The following is a 23,318-nucleotide window of genomic DNA, read 5'->3' on the forward strand; positions in this document are numbered from 1 at the left end:
AGAGGGAAAGGGGAAAAGAATCATAAATCTTGCTCTCAAAGTCCACCTCCTCAATTTGCGATGATTCATTGTCTAAAGGAGGGAAGGAAGGAAAGAAAGAACGAAGATAAAGTGAAATAAAATAAAGTTTTAAAAATAAAAGTAATTATTAAGAAAAAAATTATAAACAAACAAAAAGTAACGTACGGATAGAACCTTCGGACAAATGGTGGAAGCGAAGCTATACAGACAAAATCTCACACAGAAGCATACACACTCACAATAAAAGGAAAAGGGGAAAAAATATCATAAATCTTGCTCTCAAAGTCCACCTCCTTAATTTGGGATGATTGGTTGCCTATTCATGTATTCCGCAGATGCAGGGTACATCAAGTTGATTGTGGAGCTTTAATTCGCTGCTTCTGAGGCTGATGGGAGAGATTTCCCTTTCTCTTCTTTGTTCGCACAGCTCCTTGAGTTCAGCTTTGGATCTGGCCCCGCCTCTGCATGTAGGTCGCAGGAGGGCGTCTGTTCTTCGCTCAGACAGGACGGGGTTAAAGGAGCAGCTGATTCAGAGGCTCCGGCTCACTCAGGCCAGGGATGGGGAGGGGGGGTGGAGGGCGGAGCACGTAGTGCGGGGCGTGCTTGCAGCGGCAGAGGGCGGCGTGACGTTGCAACAGCCGGAGTTGCACCGTGCGTTCTCCTGGGGGAGTTATCCCTGGATTCCAGGACCCTGGCAGTGGCCGGCTGCACGGGCTCCCCGGAAGGGGGGTGTGGATAGTGCCCTGTGCTCGCACACAGGCTTCTTGGTGGCGGCAGCAGCGGACTTAGCGTCTCATGCGTGTCTCTGGGGTCCGCGCTTTTAGCCGCGGCTCGCGCCCGTCTCTAGAGCTCCTTTAAGCAGCGCTCTTAATCCCGTCTCCTCGCGCACCAGGAAACAAAGAGGAAAGAAAAAGTCTCTTAACTCTTCGGCAGCTCCAGACTTTTCCCCGGCCTCCCTCCTGGCCAGCCGTGGCGTACTAACCCCCTGCAGGCTGTGTTTACTCCGCCAACCCCAGTCGTCTCCCTGCGCTTCGACCGAAACCCGAGCCTCAGCTCCCAGCCCCGCCTGCCCCGGCGGGGGAGCAAACAAGCCTCTGGGGCTGGTGAGTGCCGGTCGGCACCGATCCTCTGTGCGGGAATCTCTCCGCTTTGCCCCCCCGCACCCCTGTTACTGTGCTCTCCTCCGCGGCTCTGAAGCTTTCCCCCTCCGCTACCTGCAGTCTCCGCCCGCGAAGGGGCTTCTAGTGTGTGGAATCCTTTCCTCCTTCACAGCTCCCTTGTCCCATCCCTATCCTTTTGTCTGTGTTTTTTCTTTTGCCCTCCCCAGGTACATGGGGGGTTTCTTGCCTTTTGGGAGGTCTGAGGTCTTCTGCCAGCATTCAGTAGGTGTTCTGTAGGAGTTGTTCCACGTGTAGATGTATTTCTGGTGTATCTGTGGGGAGGAAGGTGATCTCCGCGTCTTACTCTTCCGCCTGGCATATACTCTTAACACATGTGGGGATATGCTTTGACGAGGAAATTGAGAAATTTCTTTCTGTGGTTGTCCAAAAAACATTTTTAGAATAGAATTATATCTTACCAAGCTGTCCTTTAAATTTGTGGGAAAAATTTAAAAAAGACAAAACTAAACCTTTTTTAGGGACTCAACATTCTCTTAACGAGTCATTACAGATAATATATCTATGATAAAAATGCTTTTTAAGCAACAATAACAAGCAAAGCTTGATTTAGTCCAGTGCTAGTCACTCTTCAGTGAGCATGAGCGCGGTAGAGGAATGTTGCTACACAGATTTCTGGGCTCCATCCCCAAAGGTTCCCATTTGGGAGGACATGGGTGGAGACTAAGCATTTACATTTCATGTTTCGAATAAGCTCCTGGGTGCCATTGATGCTGCTGAACTGTGGACCACGTTTTGAGTAGCATTCATTTAGGGATAACGTAAGAAGCATAGTGTGTGCTAACAATTTAAATTATGTTTTTCAGAAAAATAATTTCAACTGTTCCAGAAGAGGTCAGTGCCCAGAAACAAATATCAGTTCTGTACAGATGCAAGATGATGCCAATTACTTCATCAACCATCTTGGAGTTCCCACGGTGAGGTTTACTTATGAGGACATCAAAGCATTAGAGGTGAGTGTTTCCAAAAATGCAAAACACACACAATATATATAGCAGACATGCAGAATTTTATTTTATCCTGGCTTTTTGTCTTTCTTACCCAATAGGTAACTATAAGAAGCTGCTTCATTTAGAAAGTTATTCTTGTTGTTCAGAGGCTTTGTAAGAATTTTTGAAAACATCAGCTCTTTTCAATAGTGTTGAATTCAATTTAAAAAGATTTATACAGTCACTCACATTTTCAGTGTGCTTCGCAGCAAGAAATGTGCAGTTGTTGGATTAACATCAAAACATAATTGTAATCTTCAGAATTCACAGAAACAGATGACATGTGCAATAGATTATCCTCTCCTTGCCCAAGGGAAAGTGCATTTCATGTGCTGTATGTTAATGTGAGTCTTGTGGATTAGCTTCCCAAAGTTTGTCAATAGTTTGCTTGCCTAAAAAGATGCTACTTTTTTTGTGTGTGAGGATACGAAGTTTTTTCCCAAAGATTATCACAGAGACCTGATTCACCTTAAGTATGTTCATTCTTCTGTTGGACATTAAGCCTTTTAATCTTTCTCAGAGTTATGTCACAGGAAACTGTTTCTCTGTAGATCCAAACCTGCTGAAAGACTTTTCCTTCTTTTACAAATTGTGCATGCATTATTGGGAGCTACTTGAAAGCCTCTGGGGTGGCCTTCTTGATGTAACTATTTCATTAACAAAATAGTGGCTGGAAACTAGACTAAAGCCTTCTTTGTTTTTCAAATTATAAACGTTCCTGGGAAGTTGTGTTTAAATTATATTTTTATCAACGTCAGATATGCAATATCTTAATGTCTAATAGCTTTTAACAAAAGTGACCTTTAGGTTTCTCTGCAGCCCTCTACCCACCCCTTACTCCCTCAGTAGACAGAAATGATCACTAACAACTTAAATTCACAGATGGAGAAACTCTGGCTGACTCCTATTGTAATGAGATGAATTCTTGGGTAATGCAAAAGTAATCACTGTGATTTATCAATTTTTTAAAATTGAATTTTCATATGCTATTGCTGTTTGAAAACGGGGTACATGTATAGAGGTATCTTTCCTCTTACCAAAACCACTACATATAATGAAACTGATGTATTAAGAAATTAACTCACTTTTAATTTTCCTGCTTGATATCTTCTAACATCTTTTTATCATCCCCACCCCATCCCAGCCCATCCAGCTCCTGTCATGTTAACACATTGAATGAAAGCTTTTATCCAATACATGTTTAATTCATTTTGGTTGAGTTTAAGCCAAGAATTTAGAGAGGCAATATAGTATAGCCTTAGGTATGGCACTAGACTTGACTCTGAACTCAAGTACTAGACAAATGATTTAACTTCTTTCAGTATTGGTTTATAGATGAGGGCAACTTGGTATACTTATGGAATCTAGAGAGCCATGGTAAGGATTAAATGAGATTATGCATGTAAAGGGCTTGGCTAACTTTAAGCATATAATAAGGCCTCCAGTAACTATAGCTATCATCACAATTATTATTATCTGATTTACATATTAGGGAGAATTTCTAAACTTTTTCAATACGAAGACGTTAGTGGGAGGGAGGAGCTTGTTAATCGTTAAGAAAAACAAGCTTCTAAGGCTGATGAGGATCAGCTGGAAGATCTGAGGTGTTAATGGGAGAAGATTTGGAAACAGGTCCCAGTGATTTTCTCAGAAGGTACTATTATAATGTGAAACACCTCAGGCTAAAGTTTATTGGCTAGAGCTGGCTTAGTCTGAAGAAGCTAATCAGTTTTTCAAATTACACACAGAATGTCTAACTCCCATCAAAATCATTTTCATTTTCTACTGTATTTGTCTCCAGAAAAGCAATTAAAAGAGAATCTTCTATGCTTTATAACTAATGACCTTGTTTATATTGCTTTAGTGTGGAAAATTTTTTTAATGGATTTGTCCCTTACAAAATATGAATGCTTGAGATGAGATAATTTTGTACGGTAAATTCTCCAAAGAACAGATAATGATCTTTGCTTTCTGCGTTAACCTGTAATAGATATCTGTATACGGTTATTAAGAGGAATTATAAACATTGAAAGTATTTACCCATGATATAAAGGCTATTTATCCTATGTCAATTAGTAAAAGCTGGTAAGGAAGTTAGAGCTTTTCCCATGCAATTAAATTTAAAATATATGTTATATTTTTGTATTACATAATATACTATATGTATAGTATGTAATATCTACCACTTATTGAGTGCTTGCTTTGCTAAAATTTTTATATTAGCAAATATTTTATATTACCTCATCTCATTCAATATTTATGATATCCCTATGAGTCACCTTTTATTATTAACACTTTTTTTTTCTGAGGATGAAATGGAGCTTAAAATCAAGTAGCTGATCCAAGGTCATAAAGCTAATAAATGGCCAAGATAGAAGTTGACCTTAGATCTCTTTAACAGTAAGCCCATGTTCTCAACTATTAAACTAAAGTTTGTAAATTGGAAGCCCAAGGGCCAGATCCAGTCCACAAATACCTTTTGTTTGTTCTGCGCTTTATTGAAAACTTGAATTTTTTGGAAGAAATGGATTCCTTTTTTCCCATGGAAACAATTGGCTAAATTGTGCATTGTGATTACAATATTAAAGAATATTTCTTCAATATCTCTTTCTATCAAAAATTGGGAAATGAATGATTGATCAACCTAAAGGGCCACATGTTTCACCAGACTTGTATCACCTCTATTACCTGTTTGGCCCCTGTAGGAAGTGAGTTCATTATCTTTGCACTAATTTTGAGTAAAAAAGTTAAAGTCGATAATTTTGTAGTCCTTTCACTTTAAAAATTGTATATGTACTCTAAGTGTGCTAATTTATACTCATATTTTTGAAGAAACTATCCTTTTAAAATTTATTTAGATGATTATAATGCAAGCCTTAGAATTTCTGACAGTTTTTTTTAATCCAGCAAGATTGATTATAAGTATTTTACACTCAATTTCAAAAATAATGATAATAAGAGAAAAATTACCTGTAGGAAAGCAGATTAGTGCCGCAGACACCACTTTTTATGGACATATGGGACATTATTAGTTCTAAAATTATTTTTTGATGAAATATGACATTTTATAATATCTATTCCCGATATTTCATACTATCCACATTCCCACCAGCAATTTCTCCCTGTAGTTTCTCTGGATGCCTGTATATTGCATAGATTGCTTGAGGCACCTTTCATCTTTAGCTTTTTTGGCATCGATACTCTAATTTTTCAATAATTAAATTTCACAAATGCAAAGCAATCTATGGGTTTGCCAAATGTTAGAATTATTCCTTCTCATAAGATATCGCCTTGTTAATTGAAACGTCTCTAGTTGTAGACTTCATTTAAATAAGGTTTTCAATTTGTAAACATTGTTGCACCTGTTAGGAGAAGCATTCTGCATAGATTAAATACAATGCAGAGATTGCTGAAAAGGAAATGAAAAGACAGATGCTTTCTGATTAAGAGTGCAATATTTATGACAAGCTGGTGGTCCAATGTACATTTCTTCTGTCACTTAACAGCTGTTTCACATAACTTTTGTTCCAGATCAGTATATTTACTCTATATAGGGCATGTCAGAGGGTCGGGCTTTCTTAGTATACCAAAAGATCAGTCCTTGCCCTAGTAAACTTTATATTAGTTTGAAGCTCTGATTCTTCACTCTGTTTAACCTTATATTTTTTGCTCTTCTGCTTTAAAAATTCCTTTTTAAATCCAATTTACCTCTATAATGGAGCATTTAACATTTAAATGATAATGAGATAAAAGGGTATGCTAGCTTTTATATAGCAGGGGTTTTTGCATAATTGTTTTAATGTCCTTTGGTAATCCAGAAAACGAAAACCAAGTAGCCTAGGTATTTTGAAACTCTTATTAACTCTTTTTAAGTTAGATGAGTTTGATATCAATCTGATTCTTAAACTGATAGACAGCAGCATGAGAGTGTGTGTGTGAACTTTAAGGTAATTTTATGGGATAAAAATGATAATTTGTGCAGATACAATACACATAAACACATTTTGGAGCAAAGTAACTCATAGTTTACATGTTGATTCTTTGTTTTATTCTACTAAGTTGAAGAAAAACGTTACTTAAATTAGAGGTCATTCTGTCATTACATTTTCTGTTGGGAAATTAGTCACTGTCATTGTTATGTTAACAGATAGTAAGAATTCAAGTCAATTAATATCTCTTGACTTGAGACCAAATAGTTTGTGTAACTATGCATAAGCTGTACTGATGTTTTGTAGTATATGATAGAATTTGTTTTATACTGATAGCTATACAACTAATTAATGTCACTTAGAAATGAGATTTTACCTCTTCTACTTCAAAATGTGCCAGCTGGAAACGGGGTGGAGAGGGGGTCTTCAGTGTTCTCTCTAGCTCATTCCTTTTCTTTGTAAGTTATTTTAGGAAAAGGAAAATGTCAGAACAAAATATATGGTATGGTTATTTTCAGATCAGACCTGCTTCATTTAGAGTAAAGGTTTTCAAACATTTTGTTCTAAAAACCCATTTGCACTCTTCGAGTACTGAGCACTCCAAAGAAAAGAGCTTTTTGTTTATGTGAGTAATATGTGCAAATATTTACCACATTAGAAGTTAAAACTGAAGAAATATATATATAGTATTTATTAATTCTTTAAAAATATCAGTAATATACTTGTTATAAATTAATATAAATAACTTATTTTTATAAAATATAATTACATTTCCCAAGACAAGAAAACATAAATGAGAAGAGTGCACTGCTTTACATTTTGTCAGTCTCTTTAATGTGACTTAATACTTGGTAGCTGGGTTCTCATATCTGTTTCTGCATTTAATCTGTTGTAACGTGTTGTTTTGGTGGAAATATATGAATGAAATATGGTCTAATAGTCTATTCATATAATGACAGACATTTTTCTTTGATACTGTACTGAAATGGCAAGTATTAGTTTCCTAAAGGTTAGTTCCAGTATGGAATCTGAAACCCTATTAATGGACTTTCTGTTCTCTATACACTTATGAATGTAGAAAATGAGAGTGAAAAAGCCATGTAATATTACTATTATTATGAAAATAGATTTGGTCTCAGGGACACTTGCAGGTCTCTGGACCACATTTGAAGAAATACTGATTTGGGGAAATGGCCTTGGTTAAACTGTTCTACAGTAGGCCCCTCCGTATCCACATGCAGAACCTGCAGGTATGGAGGGCCAAACTCTACTAAGTCATTTTATATAAGGGACTTGAACATCCATGAATTTTGGTATCCATGGGGTTGTCCACGTATACTGAGGGATGACTGTGCTTTATCCTTTATAATATCTGACTAGCTGTTTAACTTTGCCGTTACAAGGATTTTTGTTTTAATTTATTTATTTTATTTGTTTATTTTTGGCTGCGTTGGGTCTTCCTTGCCACGTTTGGGCCTTCTCTAGTTGTGGCGAGTGGGGGCCACCCTTCACTGCGATGCACGGGCTTCTCACTGCAGTGGCTTCTATTGTTGTGGCGCACGGGCTCCAGGCACACGGGTTTCAGTAGTTGTGGCTCGCGGGCTCTAGAGTGCAGGCTCAGTAGTTGTGGCGCACAGGCTTAGGTGCTCCGCGGCATGTGGGATCTTCCTGGACCAGGGCTTGAACCCGTGTCCCCTGCATTGGCAGGCGGATTCTTAACCACTGCGCCGCCAGGGAAGTCCCTATTACAAGGATTTTGAACTGTGATTCTATATAACCTGTGTTTACCTTTTTTGGTCATCTTTGAGTATTACCATCCCATTCACCTGGCAAACAGCATGAAGTAGGGAATATAACACTCTCATAAACTGTGACCCTACAAAGGATTCTGTTCCTTGGAATCCTTCTTTTAGAAGGGAAGGTTAAACCCCAATCAACAAATCAACCGTTATAGAGCAGACTTGAAAAGCTTTGTACAGTATATGAAATGCCTGTCACAGAGGGAGTGCTGCTAAAGTTGCAGTATGCTTCCAAGAGCCTGAGGAGTAAACACAAGAAATTGAAATATGGGACAAATATTGAAAAGACAAAGGATGGAGACACTCTTAAGACTCAGTTGGATGATTCAAAAGATCATATTTCAAATTGCCTCATATTTTGAAATGACTGGGAGGAGGACAGATTCCCCTAGCAACTGTCCTTGCTTGGACTTCTAAATAAGAATATTTATTCTGAATGCCTACAGTGATTGGATCAAAATATATAGCATACGCACTGTATTTTAACTCTAACGCTCTTTTCAGGGATGATCTTGTGACCATGCCTGTTATGAGGGGACTTGTTTTATAATGAAGTTTTTGATAATTTCAATAACACTACTTGCAATAGGTTTAATGATAGACCAAGTTGTAAATTTGGTAACATTTAAGTTAAGAATATAAGGCAATTCCAGATGTGATTTATTCAGATATTGGTTCATTGTAACACATTCTTTAATTTAGCCAGCAGTTAGTTATTAAGCATTGGTTGTAATCCAGCACTCTGTTAGAAATACAAAGATGAATCCAAAAATGCCCTCTTTTCCTCACAGTGACCACAGTCTAGATTGGGACTCAGACATATAAACAACCAAATAAGTCAGTATAGTAGACATTGTCTTAAATGACTTCCACTTAACCAATTTGAGGGATTCATTGACTATTTTCATTCCCTTAAAACATAATGATTAATGCTTAAGGCTTGAAGCTCATTGTAATGAGATCCTGCCTGAATTTTTGCACACTCAGTTCTCTCTGTTTCAATGGTACATTTGCCTGGAGTCAGCTCTATTCTCAGACCTATATATGCCCTTTGTGTTTGTTTTTAGTAACTAGGTAATTTAATTGTTACATAAAATTATGAATCATGAGTATGAAAAAAATGACTTCTTAGAAACCTGTAACGATAACACTTTAAAAGGTGAGTTGCTAATAAAGAATTGATATGAAGTGGTCCAGGCAACTCTCAAAGTTGGGGAAAATTGTAGTCATCTAAACACATTCTGCACTCAGCATACTTCAATAATGTCTTTAATAATTCCACTTTAAATAAAAGGCAGCATGAAATGTAGATAATATATGACAAGAAAGAAATCATAGAACTTTATTCAACAGATCAGTATTCAGAGAAAAGGCCTTGGCTTTACATGAAAATATTGGCCAATAAACATGCATGCACAGGTTTTCAATTAACATGTAATATTTTACATGTGTAGTGTTTTGGTTTGTTTTACTGGTTACTTATTTGAATCAGCTTCTAGATATTAACCTTCCAATCAGTGGGACAAATCATATTGGCTAAGAGGACTCTTATGTAGAGTGAAATGACGTCAGTAGATAGAGTATCAAGTAATAGATAGTAGTATCAAGGAAAATCATGTTTAACAAATACTCATGTAACATTTGTGGTACACATTGTTTTGTTCTAAATCCTTTAAACTTATTCATTTAATTTAATCCTTGTACTTACAACTAGCACTTATAAGGAAGGTACTAGTATTACTACTTTCATTAAAGATGAAACTGAGGCACAAAGTGGTCAAGTAACTTGGCCAACATCACACATCTATCAAGTGATGGAATTAGGATTCAAACCTGGCACTCCTAGCAACAGATTTCTGGGCTCTTTTCCCTATTCTTACACTATTTCTCAAGGTTTTTGAGATGAAATGAATTAGTTCTAAAATGCTTTCCATCTCTCACTGCATTCAGAATGCAGTGGAATGCTATGGTACTTAATTCCTATTTTTCATAGTTTCCTTGGCAAAGGTTCTAAACATTTCAGCTTTGATGACTCTCAAAGTTAGGTAACAACTGGAAGTGGGTAATATTTCTTTACTGAATTTAAAATGAGCCATAATTTATATGTAATGCCAAAACTGATATTAATGTTCACTTATAGTAGTTTATATATTTTTTTACAAAACAGAGACTAAAATTAGATTCTAAGCTATCCAAAGTTTACATTTCAAACAAATATAGGTAAATGGATTAAAAAGCATTAGAGGAAAAATCTGATAACACCGAACTACTCTAAACCTGAGTATTTAGTTTCCTAAATTTTAAAAATAAAAATTGAAAATGGTTTTGCTCATCTGTTTTTTCCTTTGTAATATGATATTTTAACTGTCCATTTAATGTGAAGGCCGGTAGCTTTAATATGTTGTAATTATTCCATCCCCTGTTTCCTAATTTTATTTCCAAGGTAATTTTGGAAGATGAGGGGGTGGACAATTTTGTCTCTCCTAATTTCAATGATAATGCCACATTTCTTTAAGTAGAATATTTTGACATGTAAAACTATTTTCAAGACTAATTAGATGAATTTTTTCAATGAATAATTAAAATGTTAAGAGTAGTATTGGTACCCATGTGCTCTAACTATAAACTTCAGAAGGAAATGGCCTATCTAGAGCTCACATAGCTGTGGATGGTGACTATGGCCATGAATGAATTTCCTTCTCCATTCTCTCCACAACTTCTTCATACTATTTTATTTGCATCTGGAATTGCAGGTCTTCTCTATCTGTTTCACAGCTTAGAGTGTTTCACACAGAAGGTTACAGTTTTGTTTTTTAAATAAGCAAATGTTTCTATAGAAACTACAAGGAAGGATACAACAGTGGCCTTGAAGTCTCATAAATGTTAAAATATAAAAACATGCATTGAAGCCAATGCCACTTAGCTTATACAGTTTGCTATTGCTTCCTCATGATGGTGCTGGCTTTTATGTTAGTCTCAAGAGAGCTTTCAGTTGTCTTCAGTCTCCTTTCATGATGCTTCTGTCCCTGTGATTGTAAATGAATGGAAAGAATTCTTAAAGAGAACAAAGTATTTATCAGTATTCTCATTGCTACAGTCTCTTGTCAATAGCTTTAGCACTGAAGTCATTCTGACCCAATTTTCTCATATCAGTGAAGAACATTTTAAATCTAAATAGTGTAGTGTTTCTGTGGTACTAATAACTGGGCAAAAGTAGGAAAAATAAACAGCAGCTTTATGCACATGGTTGTTTTCAGTTTTTCTTTAAATTAGTATCTTGTCACTTTATTTTTATTTACTGGTAATTCTTATCAGAACATTAGAAATTTTACACATACTCCATGTTTAGAGACAACTTCTACTATATGACTCAGATATATATATACACACACACACACACACACACACATATACGTGTATGTATATATATGAAAGTTGAATTTAAAAAAATTTCGTGTTAATATTGCTGAGATCTTGTCTTTGAAACAATAAAATCAGATTAGGACATGGGTCATGGCAGAACATTAAGGTTAAATTCAGGGCACATCTTCATGTAGCGGCCATACGGCCCAGGTTAGGAATGGTTGCTCCGTTGACAGTCACTGGTTTGCAGACTCCCACCAGTTCAGGGGTGACTTTGGATAATCAAAGTGCTCACAGTGAAATCAGAGGCCTCTTTGGTGAGAGTATGGTCCTTAAGTGTGGTGGGTCCAGAGATGTGCCTGGCCCGACACTCTCTGATGGACTGATGGAAAAGAAGCACTTGTAGATTCACTGACTTTTAGAGCAACACTGTTCATTGAACCTAGGTGGTTTAATCCATTCCTCTGCAGTACAAGGAGATAGAAACTTAGCGGGATATGGTACTTGACTGAAGGAGTTAAGAGAAAGTACAGACTTAATTCTCCCTATACCCGGCCGGTTGCTTCTATCTACAGCTCCTCCCTCTCTTCTAAACTCCTGTTCTGTATGTTCTATTCATTCTTTCACCTCTTTTCTCAACTTCTCTCTCCTTTTTAGTCTGGCTTCTTCCACCTTTTCCTACACATATGGTCTTTCTCTTCATATCCTTTCCTTCTTTTTTCATCCCTTGCCTTTTTCTATATAATCTTCTACTTCCACTCTTTTTGTCCCCCTCCCCATTTTCTTTATTTTTAATTTTTTAGTTGACTCTGAAATTTAGTCTGTTTCAATTGACTTGATGTCTTTAATTTACTTAAAGGCGAAGCCATATCCTCGTTTTCCCTTAACACTATGAGGCAGTAGTATAAACAGAGGCCATTATACCATATGGCTAAACACTAAATACTTAAATGTTATAACTCAAACTAAAAAAACTCTTAAATAAAAATGCTCTTTCCTTGTGATCTGACAAATACATGTTTAAAGTTATGAGGAAGGAAGGTTTGAATTTAATGTTCTTAGACTCCTGAGAATCCTGTGGCAAAATGTGATGACTGAGGAAGAATTGGTCCCCAGCCCCTGACCCTTGATCCTTGGTCTACACTTTTAAGCACAATCCGTAGCCATCATAAACATCTGTTCCTCACTTACTCCCTGGGCCTATGGTCATGCACTGGAAGCACAGTCTTCCCTGAAGGTAATGGACCTGAAGAAGAGGGCTGCCCAATCACTGGAAGCAGATCTGGGGCCATCTGAGCAGGGAATTCTGAGATTCTAGAGCTCAGGGTAGCTAGAATTTGATCTAGAAAGGAAGTCATAGACCCTGAGTGGACACATCTGCCTGTGTTGATTTAAGATCTAAAGACCTTGGAAATGAAAATGACTAAAGTCTAGACCCTAAACTTTAGGTATGCCAAACTATAGGAAGTCCTGGTGTAGGACAGATAAGTATTGAACAAACCTGCTCAAATGCCTTCAGTCTGTAATCTAATAATAAGAGTCGTTAAGAAAACTTAAGATTGAAGCAGTTGTTATAGGATCTTTGGCAGTATCAGCTAGATGTTCGCCTAACCTGGGTTCTAAAAGGTGTCGCTATTTAATGGGTGTGACCTTGAGGCTATGAGGTAGGTACTCACTACAGCAAATTATTTCCATGGTATGGTTGAAAATATGTTCCAAACTTTCAAGCTTAAAGAGGCATAAAAAGAAGTAAAAAGTTGTCAGAATGAAGAGTCTTCAGTTAAGGAGACAGTGTCTGGGAGGTATGTTTTAAAGCAAGAGTTAATTTAAGAACATATTCTGAACAAAGGAACACATGATAGAACCTTGAACAAACTGAGCAAATTTCAAATGCTAACACTCTGCCATCTATTCCATTTTAAAGATTATGACCATGTACTACTGTGAGAAGTTTGTAAAACTGTGTGTGTGTTATGAGCCCCAAATGGTGTGTATATGCATACCAACATATTTTGAGCAGTATTTTGAGCAAAAGTATATTTGGATATTTTTTGACAGAGGATCATTAGAATTTCTGTGTTTGATTCTTAGTGAGACAAATATAAATTCTGAACTAAAACACAAGTCAGAAAACTGGAAAGAAAGTAAAGAATGTTGGTTAAGAATTTAGTCAGAATTAATTCAGTTTTCTTATATTTTCTTAGTAGCCACAGTTCTTTTGGTTATATCTTGCAAAGAGAATCCTGCTGTGTAGCATAGTATAAATAAAATATTATACCAGAAAGCAAAATAATTCTACTCTTTGCTTGAAACATCGTTATTGGTAATATTACATTTGTAGATGGAAACTTTTTTTTAATTAATATTTTGATCATGGTTACTATGTGCTTACAAACCTTAATTCCTCTCCATCTTTTATTTCTTCTTTCCTATCTTTAATCAAATGTTGATCATACTGTGTATGTATTGTTCTCATTTATTTAAGATAATAATATAGTTTCTCATATTGTTTTAAAAAATAATAATCCATTGGAGGGAACACTCCCAAATTCATTCTCTGAGGCCACCATCACCCTCATGGCAAAACCAGACAAAGACATTACAAAAAAAGAAAATTACAGGCCAATATCTCTGATGGATATAGATGTAAAAATCCTCAACCAAATATTAGCAAACCAAATTCAGTAATACATAAAAAGGATCATAAAACCTGATAATCTGTAATATAATTGTACTATAATTAATGCAACTATTCACCTATTATTGGATAAGTTTGCCTGCATTGTTTTGTTATTATAGGTAATCTTTTGTGGAACATTTTTTAAAATTTTTATTTATTTATTTATTTTTGCGGTACGCGGGCCTCTCACTGTTGTGGCCTCTCCCGTTGTGGAGCACAGGCTCTGGACGCACAGGCTCAGCGGCCTTGGCTCACGGGCCCAGCCGCTTTTGTGGAATATTTTTAAACTTGATATTTGTTTCTCTTTCTAGTTCTTCTGGGATATATTTCCAGGCATAAAGTTTGGGTCAAAGTATTAATATTTTAAACCCCATATTGAAAAGACCTTACTGAATGGTGATACATTTTAAAACCTTTACGGAAGAGCACTAGCATGTTTCTTTCTTTCTTTTTTTTTTTTTTTTTTTTTTTTTGCTGTACGCGGGCCTCTCACTGTTGTGGCCTCTCCCGTTGCGGAGCACAGGCTCCGACGCGCTGGCCCAGCGGCCATGGCTCACGGGCCCAGCCGCCCCGCGGCATGTGGGATCTTCCCGGACCGGGGCATGAACCCGTGTCCCCTGCATCGACAGGCCGACTCTCAACCACTGCACCACCAGGGAAGCCCTAGCATGTTTTTTAATCTCACTCTTGCTAATAGTGTGCATTGAAATCTTTACCAGTCTGCTGGGTAAATTTGGTATCCCATTGTTTTAATTGATTTCTCTTATATTAACTTATTCATATATAATATATGAATATAATTCATATATTAATTTACTAAGTTATGAAAATATTTTGTAAGGATATCCAATGTAGCGTCTGTGTTTGGAAATGAATATGTTGGCATAGATCAAGATAATTAAATCCCCTTCCTGATATAAAAATAGAAATAATGTGGCACAGATGTTAATTGCAGGATCTACCCTAAGACATGATAAATTTATAATTAATTTAATAATCAGTCCCACGATGATATTTTTAAAGGAGTCTGTGTTTAAGTTTGCCAAGGCATGAATCTTTCTGTAAATCAACATACTCACCTTTTGAAGGCTGAGCTTCAAGAAGCTTTAAAACATCTGAATTGTTGAAGCTAGAAAATAGAAAATGCGTGACAACTAGGTTGACAGGTATCAGATTGCCTTATGAACGTCCCAATATATTGTTCCAAACTACTGCAAGGAAGTAATATATCCAATTCCTTCAACAAGGTCATAGTAGTTGCTAAGAGGGTGGGAGAGAGGGGACAGTGAAAAGAAATGGAGTTAAACATGTACATAAATCAGAGTTTAATGATTCCAACATCATAATTTTAAACTTATAGGTATTTGCTTTTAGTACTGAACAAAAGTATATGTGTGTGCTTAGGGATGGGGAGGGGGTGCAGGTTGTTAAGAGGCCGAGAGCATGATTAATGTCCCTGTCTAGTGGGCACGCCACCCCTTCAAAATAGCTGGTGCTGTTACTACACTATGATTAACCTGTAAGGCAACAGAAAAATAGACCTGTACCACATTGCACTCTATTATTCCCTGATGTCATTTTTCAGGAAGTGCCATAGGAAAAGTGACACTTCATCATGGGTGGATGGGTGGGTGGGAAAGGGTTAGTGTGGGAGATGGAAGAAGGTATAGTTTTCTGAATCTCGATGCTATTCATGATGTCTCTATTTTGTCTGTTTTATTATTGGATTTTGTCTCTGCTTTCATATATAATATGAAGCATTTCTCTGAAAATGAGGAGTGGGCTTTAGCTTATTTTAAACAGAAGATATAATTCTGATGCTAAAAGAAACACCATATTTGTAGGCCTAATAGCTTCCTAAAAATCATGTGTTAGACTTGTTTATGTTTGTGAAAAATATTTCAGAGAAAGGAAATAATGGAAAGGAACAAATGTATGATGGTATCAGGAAAGGATTTAAGCCTTCACTTCCTTAAAAATATTAATCATCATCATCAATTAAGTTTAATTGAGCACAAACTATGTGCAGAATACTCTGCTATGCATTAAGAAGAGATAAAGCTATGATACAATCCGTGGTGCTCAAGGGATTCATATCTCTTTAGAGCATCCAGGCATGAGCATAAACAAATAAATGGCAATAAAAAGAAGCCAAGGCTCAGTGCCAAGTGATTTCTGTAGATAGAAAGGATATCTGCGCCATAGCAAACAGAGTGATTCATTTAAATTTTTCATTATTTTTATTTTCTTAGAATTTACATATATATTTAAAAACTTTTAACATTACCATAGACTTTTGGACACTTTATGAAATACAGAGGCACACACCATAGATAAAGTAAATCTCAAGAGTACTATGGGTGAAAAATAAAATCTGAAACTATACCTGTCAGATGATAAATCAGAGAAAAAATTCAGCAGAGAGCAGGTCTTACAAGTCTACAAACCCCTGTGCCTTTCTGGAGGTCAAAGTGACAGCACCAGGAGTACAGTTATTCCATAGTAATATTTAGGGTCAGTTTCTGGAGCCATCCATTTATAAAGGCATCTATAAATAACATCCTTTAAATCCAGAATCCAAACTTCTGGAAATACCACCTACCCGGGACATATAAAGTTTCAGCTGAACAACAGAGTGATTCAGTTATATATATATATATTCTTTTTCAGATTCTTTTCTCTTATAGGTTATTATAAAATATACAGTATAGTTCCCTGTGCTATATAGTAGGTCCTTGTTGGTTATCTCCGAGCTCTAATTCTTGAAATTATTGTTGACTATTTTCTTCTTCATACCCCAATCAATTCTTCTCTTATTTTTGCCAGTCACTCTATTGCTTAGTTCAGTTTATTTTTTCTTATTATGTGTCTCATTGATATCATTTAATCTCTAATAGTTGCTGCCTAATTCAGGCCATTCATTACTCCACCACATCTGGACTTTGTTCTCCTAATTTGGAGCCTTTCCTCCCACGAGTACATCCTGCAAACTGCTCAGAAACTAACCTCCTAAAAAGCTGCTTTGATTACTCCCCTCCTTCCCATTCCTCTCCCTGACATAACAACCTTCCACATTTTCCAATGAATAAAGCTTAATGGTCCTGTAAGTAGCATAATCCTTCCCTGAAACACAGCTATTGTTTTTTTCATTCTCATGACATCTAACAGGATCATGCCTTGAAGTTAGTCATATTCTCTTTTTCTCCTAATAGTATATTATACTAGTTGAGGCTATAGATTTTGTCCTAAATTATCTTTGCGTACTGCATTTTTACATAGGATATATCAATAGAACCATGAAATTAATTAATCTCTACTGAAACAGTGTATTCGTTTCTTGGAGCTGCCATAACAAAGTACCACCAACTGGGTGGCTTAAACAACAAAAACATATTGCCTAGCGGTTCTGGTTGTTAGAAGTCAAGATCAAGCTGTCAGTAGACAGGGCTGGTTTCTTCTGGGGGCTATGACGAAGAATCCGTCCCATGTTTCTCTCCTAGTTTCTGCTGGTTTGCTGGCAATCTTTGGCTTTCTTTGGCTTGTGGCAGCATAATTCCAATCTTCACACGGGTTTCTCCCTGTCTCTGCCTTTGTGTCCAAATTCCCCCTTTTAATAAGGACACAATTATATTGGATTAGGGCTCTCCCTAATGAGCTATCTTAACCTGTTCATCTACAAAGACTCTATTTCCCAATAAGGCCATACTCAAAGATACTGGGCGTTAAGACTTTAATATCTTTTTAGGAGATACAATCCAACCCATAACCAACAGTAATATGTCACCTTAATGTGTACTGCAGAAGGTTTTTTTTTATGAAATCAATTTGTAGATTCTCACTTGACTATGTTGCTATTCGTTTATCCCTGAAAGTGTTCATTTGATCCTGTGAACTGCATGTAAAATGTCTTCTTTTCCGTTCCTTCTATTTCCCCCTTTTATATCTTTTCCTGTAGATTCAGAACACTTGATATCAAATTTCATTCCAATTCTTTTAAAATAACTTTAGCAGTTTGGGTCAGGAGACCCTGATAAAATACAGAAGTATTTCCAAGTGACAAACTGTACATTTGTTTATGTTCCAGTTAGCTGGGTTCATTGGTCTGCGTGATTATCTAATCACATTACTATACAATATTGCAAAGTAGAAGTCTGCATAAGTTTTCCATGATTGGTCATCATAGAAAATAGAATCTTGATTTGCTATGGTTCCAGATGGTGGCTGGCTTATAATAGTTTAGATTTAATCACGACCATTATAAACTAAACGAAGCTAAATTATACTATTTTAGAGACAATTTTCATGTTGTTTGCAATCATTGGCTCTTACAGAAGGCCTGTCCTTATCCACTGTAGTGACAGGAATAGATTATTATCGCGATGACATATTTTGAATGTTGCTGTTTTCTTTACCATAAAGAATTACTCTTTAAAATTAGTGTTTCCCAGTTTTGAATGTTATTTATTTGCTATTTATCTTTTGAACACATACAAGTAGAATACTTTTTTGATGTTGAGAAACTTGCTATCCAGTAACATGACAGGTATGTTGAGATTATTACTAACATTATCAATTTGTTTTCAGAAAATATTTTAGTGTACATTAGTATAAAATGTCCCTAGTTTTTAAAATTATTTATTGGCAGATATAACTTCAGTATGCAATATTTTATGCTAGCTGTCCAGAACCTAGCTCAGTACAGCTTACAGACATATATTTTTACCACCTAAGTCGTAAAACTTGTTTTCCATATCTTCAGTCAGACTTAACTACAGGCAAGAAGAAGTGGAAAAATTGTCTGTCACATTATTCACAGGCCAGACCAAGACACTGTAATACCATGGACCACTAAGCTAATTTAGAAGAAAAAAATGGGAAGAGGTTTTTAAAAGATGGCATTTACATGTAATATATGTAGAAGAGTTTAGGGTTTTGACAGTTAGAGATTGTATCCTGTTTAGAGAGAATGCATAATGACTTTTATTTCTTTTGAAATAACATCTTGAAGGTAAATTTCAGCTCACATTAGCACTTTTCAAAGCAAGTTTCCCATTTCTATGAGGGTAAAGGGTACAACATACTTGAACTTTGAATAGAGTGAATGTTTGCTTATCAACAGTTCAGTCATTTTCCCTCTTGTTTGGGACTTTGACTCCATTAATCTATGAGGAAAAACCCTACTATGGACATAAAAGTTGAGGTTTTCCATTAAGTCTCATACCTAATCAGCCTTGTAAGAATGTATCTGTAATGCTAGCTGAAGTATGGAATGCTGTTAAGATCTGTTAGTGGAGATGAGTTTATGTATAACAGTGTGGCTTTTGGAGTCAGGCTGTCTGGATTTGAAACCCAGTCTTGTTTCTTACTGGCTTGTTACCACGTGCAAGTTAATTTTTTGGAGCTATAATATTTTGATCTATAAAATGAGTGTTATAATGATACCTGCCTCATGATGACATTGAGTATTATATCAGGGTTTCTCAACCACAACACCATGAAACTTTGTGCCACTTCTTTGTCCTGTGCTTTGAGGAATGTTTAGCAACATTGCTGACCTCTGTTTACTAGATGACAGTATAGTGAACCTCTTCACAACTGTGATCACCAAAAATATCTCCACATATTGCTAAATGCACCCTGCAGGGAAAAATCACTTGCAGTTGAGAATATTGAATGAATATCAATATCTATGTTTATATATGGAGTGAGAGCTTTGTATACTTCCTGGCACATAATAAATGCTCAGTAAACTTTAGCTCTGATTATCACATAATAAACAGAAATTTATAATATCTTCTTTGAAGAGCCATACTATTCAAGAACATGAGCACTTAATAAATGAATTTGGTAAAGTAGCAGGATACAAAATTAATGCACAGAAATCCCTTGCATTCCTATACACTAATGATGAAAAATCTGAAAGTGAAATTAAGGAAACACTCCCATTTATCATTGCAACAAAAAGAATAAAATACATAGGAATAAACCTTCCTAAGGAGACAAAAGACCTGTATGCAGAAAATTATAAGACACTGATGAAAGAAATTAAAGATGATACAAACAGATGGAGAGATATACCATGTTCTTGGATTGGAAGAATCAACATTGTGAAAATGACTATACTACCCAAAGCAATCTACAGATTCAGTGCAATACCTATCAAACTACCAATGGCATTTTTCACAGAACTAGAACAAAAAATCGCACAATTTGTATGTAAACACAAACAACCCCGAATACCCAAAGCAATCCTGAGAAGGAAAAATGGAGCTGGAGGAATCAGGCTCCCTGACTTCAGACTATACTACAAAACTACAGAAAACAAGACAGTATAGTACTGGCACAAAAACAGAAATATAGATCAATGGAACAGGATAGAAAGCCCAGAGATAAACCCACGCACATATGGTCACCTTATCTTTGATAAAGGAGGCAAGAATATACAATGGAGAAAAGACAGCCTCTTCGATAAGTGGTGCTGGAAAAACTGGACAGCTACATATAAAAGAATGAAATTGGAACACTCCCTAACACCCATACACAAAAATAAACTCAAAATGGATTAAAGACTTAATGTAAGGCCAGACACTGTCAAACTCTTAGAGGAAAATATAGGCAGAAGACTGTCACATAAATCACAGCAAGATCCTTTTTGACCCACCTCCTAGAGAAATGGAAATAAAAACAAAAATACCATAATTCAAAAAAGTCATGTACCACAATGTTCAATGCAGCACTATTTACAATAGCCAGGACATGGAAGTAACCTAAGTGTCCATCAACAGATGAATGGTTAAAAAAGATGTGGCACATATATAAAGCGGAATATTACTCAGCCATAAAAAGGAACGAAATTGAGTTATTTGTAGTGAGGTAGATGGACCTAGGGTCAATCATACAGAGGGAAGTCAGAGAAAAACAAATGCCGTATTCTAATGCATATATATGGAATCCAAAAAAACGGTACTGTTGAACCTAGGGGCAGGGCAGGAATAAAGACGCAGACGTAGAGAATGGGCTTGAGGACATGGAGGGAAGGGGAAGCTGGGACGAAGTGAGAAAGTAGCATTGACATATATATACTACCAAATGTAAAATAGATAGCTAGTGGGAAGCAGCTGCATTGCACAGGGAGATCAACTTGATACTTTGTGATGACTTAGAGGGGTGGGATAGGGAGGGTGGGAGGGAGGCTTAAGAGGGAGGCGATATGAAAATATATGTATACATATAGCTGATTCACTTTGTTGTAAAGCAGAAACTAACACAACATTGTATAGCAATTATACTCCAATAAAGATGTGGGGAAAAAAAAAACCATAAGCACTCTGTTCTTTCTCTCTCTCTGTGCATGTGTATATAAATATATATCTGAATATATGTATGTATGTACGTATATGTGTACATGTGCATTAACTCTTTTCCAACTATTATTCCAAGTAGTGAGGGGCATAGTAAAACAGCTAATATCTACTGATAATTATCAAGTGTCATTATTTTTAATGTGCTTTGACACTAAATATTTTACAAATTACCAAAAACTTGCAAAAGAAATGGACTTAAATTATCTCTCTCTCCTATGTGACCCTATAAGAATAAAATACATGCATAGCAAATGGCATAAAGTAGAGTGAAAAAATTGTTAATCATTATACAACATTAAAGGATTGTGACCAAGTGAGGATTTTTAGCTCTAACACCACAGTTGGGTCCAAATAAAATAGTCTAAGATATTTTTTTAAAGTGCTGCTTTATTCCTAAAAGCCTAAAATGAAAAGTAGCGTGTGAAATTATAAAAACTGGTATTTGGTTCCAGTATTTTCCATTTTCTTAATGTTAGTTATAACAGTACTTTGATTTGTTTAGTTTTCTATATAGTTCAAGGCCATTTTCCTTGTCTCATATAGTTACGTCAGCTGTGCTATTTAGGTAGGGATTATTTCAACCTTTTTCTAGACACGTAGACTAAGACAGAGGTCATATTCCTATTAAGTGACAGATATGAGACAGATAAAGTGACTCAAAGTCTAGAAGTTTCCCCAATACGCCACAGGTCTTCAAATGTTTAAGCAGAACGCCTACTAATAGCTATTTGCTACTCTGAGAAACAGAGATGGCCTTCTCACTTGTGGTGACTTTTCCATATATCTACCTTTCTTTCTCACTGTTTCAAGTTACTTAATCCTTCACAGTACACTCAAGGGTTAGTACCCCTAACAGGCTTTGGTAATGCTTTCCATGAATTGTACTCTTAAATCTTCCCCTGGACCCTCATTTAGTTGAGCTTGTAGTAAGAGCACACTGACATTGTTAAGGTTAATGACTCAGTGTTTTATAAGTTGAAACACATTTGAGGTTAAATTGATTGTTTGGATCATTTTATTCAACAAAGTGAAGGTCTTGAGTGTGGGTGTTACTTCCTGCCTTGGAGGAACATCTTTGTTACACACTTAATGATGTGGTATCAATAGTGATAACATAATAGCAAGCCCAGTACTACTCTAACTGTATTTCTGAAATGTGAGCTATAAAATTTACTGCTGATGAAGTTACACTGGCACATAGGTACTATATGATAACATACATTTATAAAGAAATTTATATACTACATGGTATGCTCATTTGAAATCTTGTCACATAGGAATCGTTATTAATTCCACTGTCCCAATGAGAGTATTGATGATCAGAGGTTCAGTCTCCTGGTCAAGTTGCACAGTTACCAAATGCCAGTAATAATAATAGTGATGATGATGATGATAATGGCTAACATTTATAAAGTGGCTACTATGTACCAGGTGTTGTATTAAATGTTTTATTATCTGTATGTTTTATTATCTGTAAACCCATTGCTTTATTAGAAAGTTTAAGTAGCATTTTATGGCTATGCACACATTAAGGAGGAATCTGAAGCCAGGCAGTCTGGTTTCAATGTTCGTTCCCTTAGCTTCCACCATACATTTCTTCCTTATGCTTCCTTCAAAGAGCGGACCTTGAGTCAAGCCCTCCAACTTTTTCTGCCTCTAGATTGTTCATTTGTCTGCCTTCCTCATTTTAAGTCCATATGTTGATTGATCACTACATACTAGTTTCTCAGAACCCTGGTGGATAAAAAACTAATTGCATACAAATATTCTTAGTTGCTTCTCATTGGGAAAGATAGTTTTTATTTAGTTGTGTATCTCCAGTGCTTAATGCACAGGCTAAGGCACTCAAGAAATGCTAATGAATTCACCTAACCTTTTTAATTGGGATATTCTCAGGAATTTTAAAAAATATTTGTGTCCTATTCCAAATAAATGACTTACTTATGGGCATTTTTATGTACCATGTTAGGTCAGTACTGGAAAATTTTTTAAAGG

The 23,318-nt window shown here is 36.2% G+C and overlaps 1 protein-coding gene across 1 annotated transcript in view; it reads left to right on the top strand.

Annotated features, from left to right (window-relative positions):
- The window catches only part of NAALADL2 (N-acetylated alpha-linked acidic dipeptidase like 2), a 792,831-nt gene that overhangs the window by 530,217 nt on the left and 239,296 nt on the right, over positions 1–23,318 (top strand). Inside the window, 1 exon segment of the mRNA XM_024755137.1 lies at positions 2,006–2,152. Within this exon segment, the coding sequence (XP_024610905.1) occupies positions 2,006–2,152 (147 nt within the window).

The sequence above is a fragment of the Neophocaena asiaeorientalis genome, unplaced genomic scaffold, assembly GCF_003031525.2.
Source record: "Neophocaena asiaeorientalis asiaeorientalis breed wild unplaced genomic scaffold, Neophocaena_asiaeorientalis_V1.1 scaffold188, whole genome shotgun sequence".
Taxonomy (NCBI): domain Eukaryota; kingdom Metazoa; phylum Chordata; class Mammalia; order Artiodactyla; family Phocoenidae; genus Neophocaena; species Neophocaena asiaeorientalis.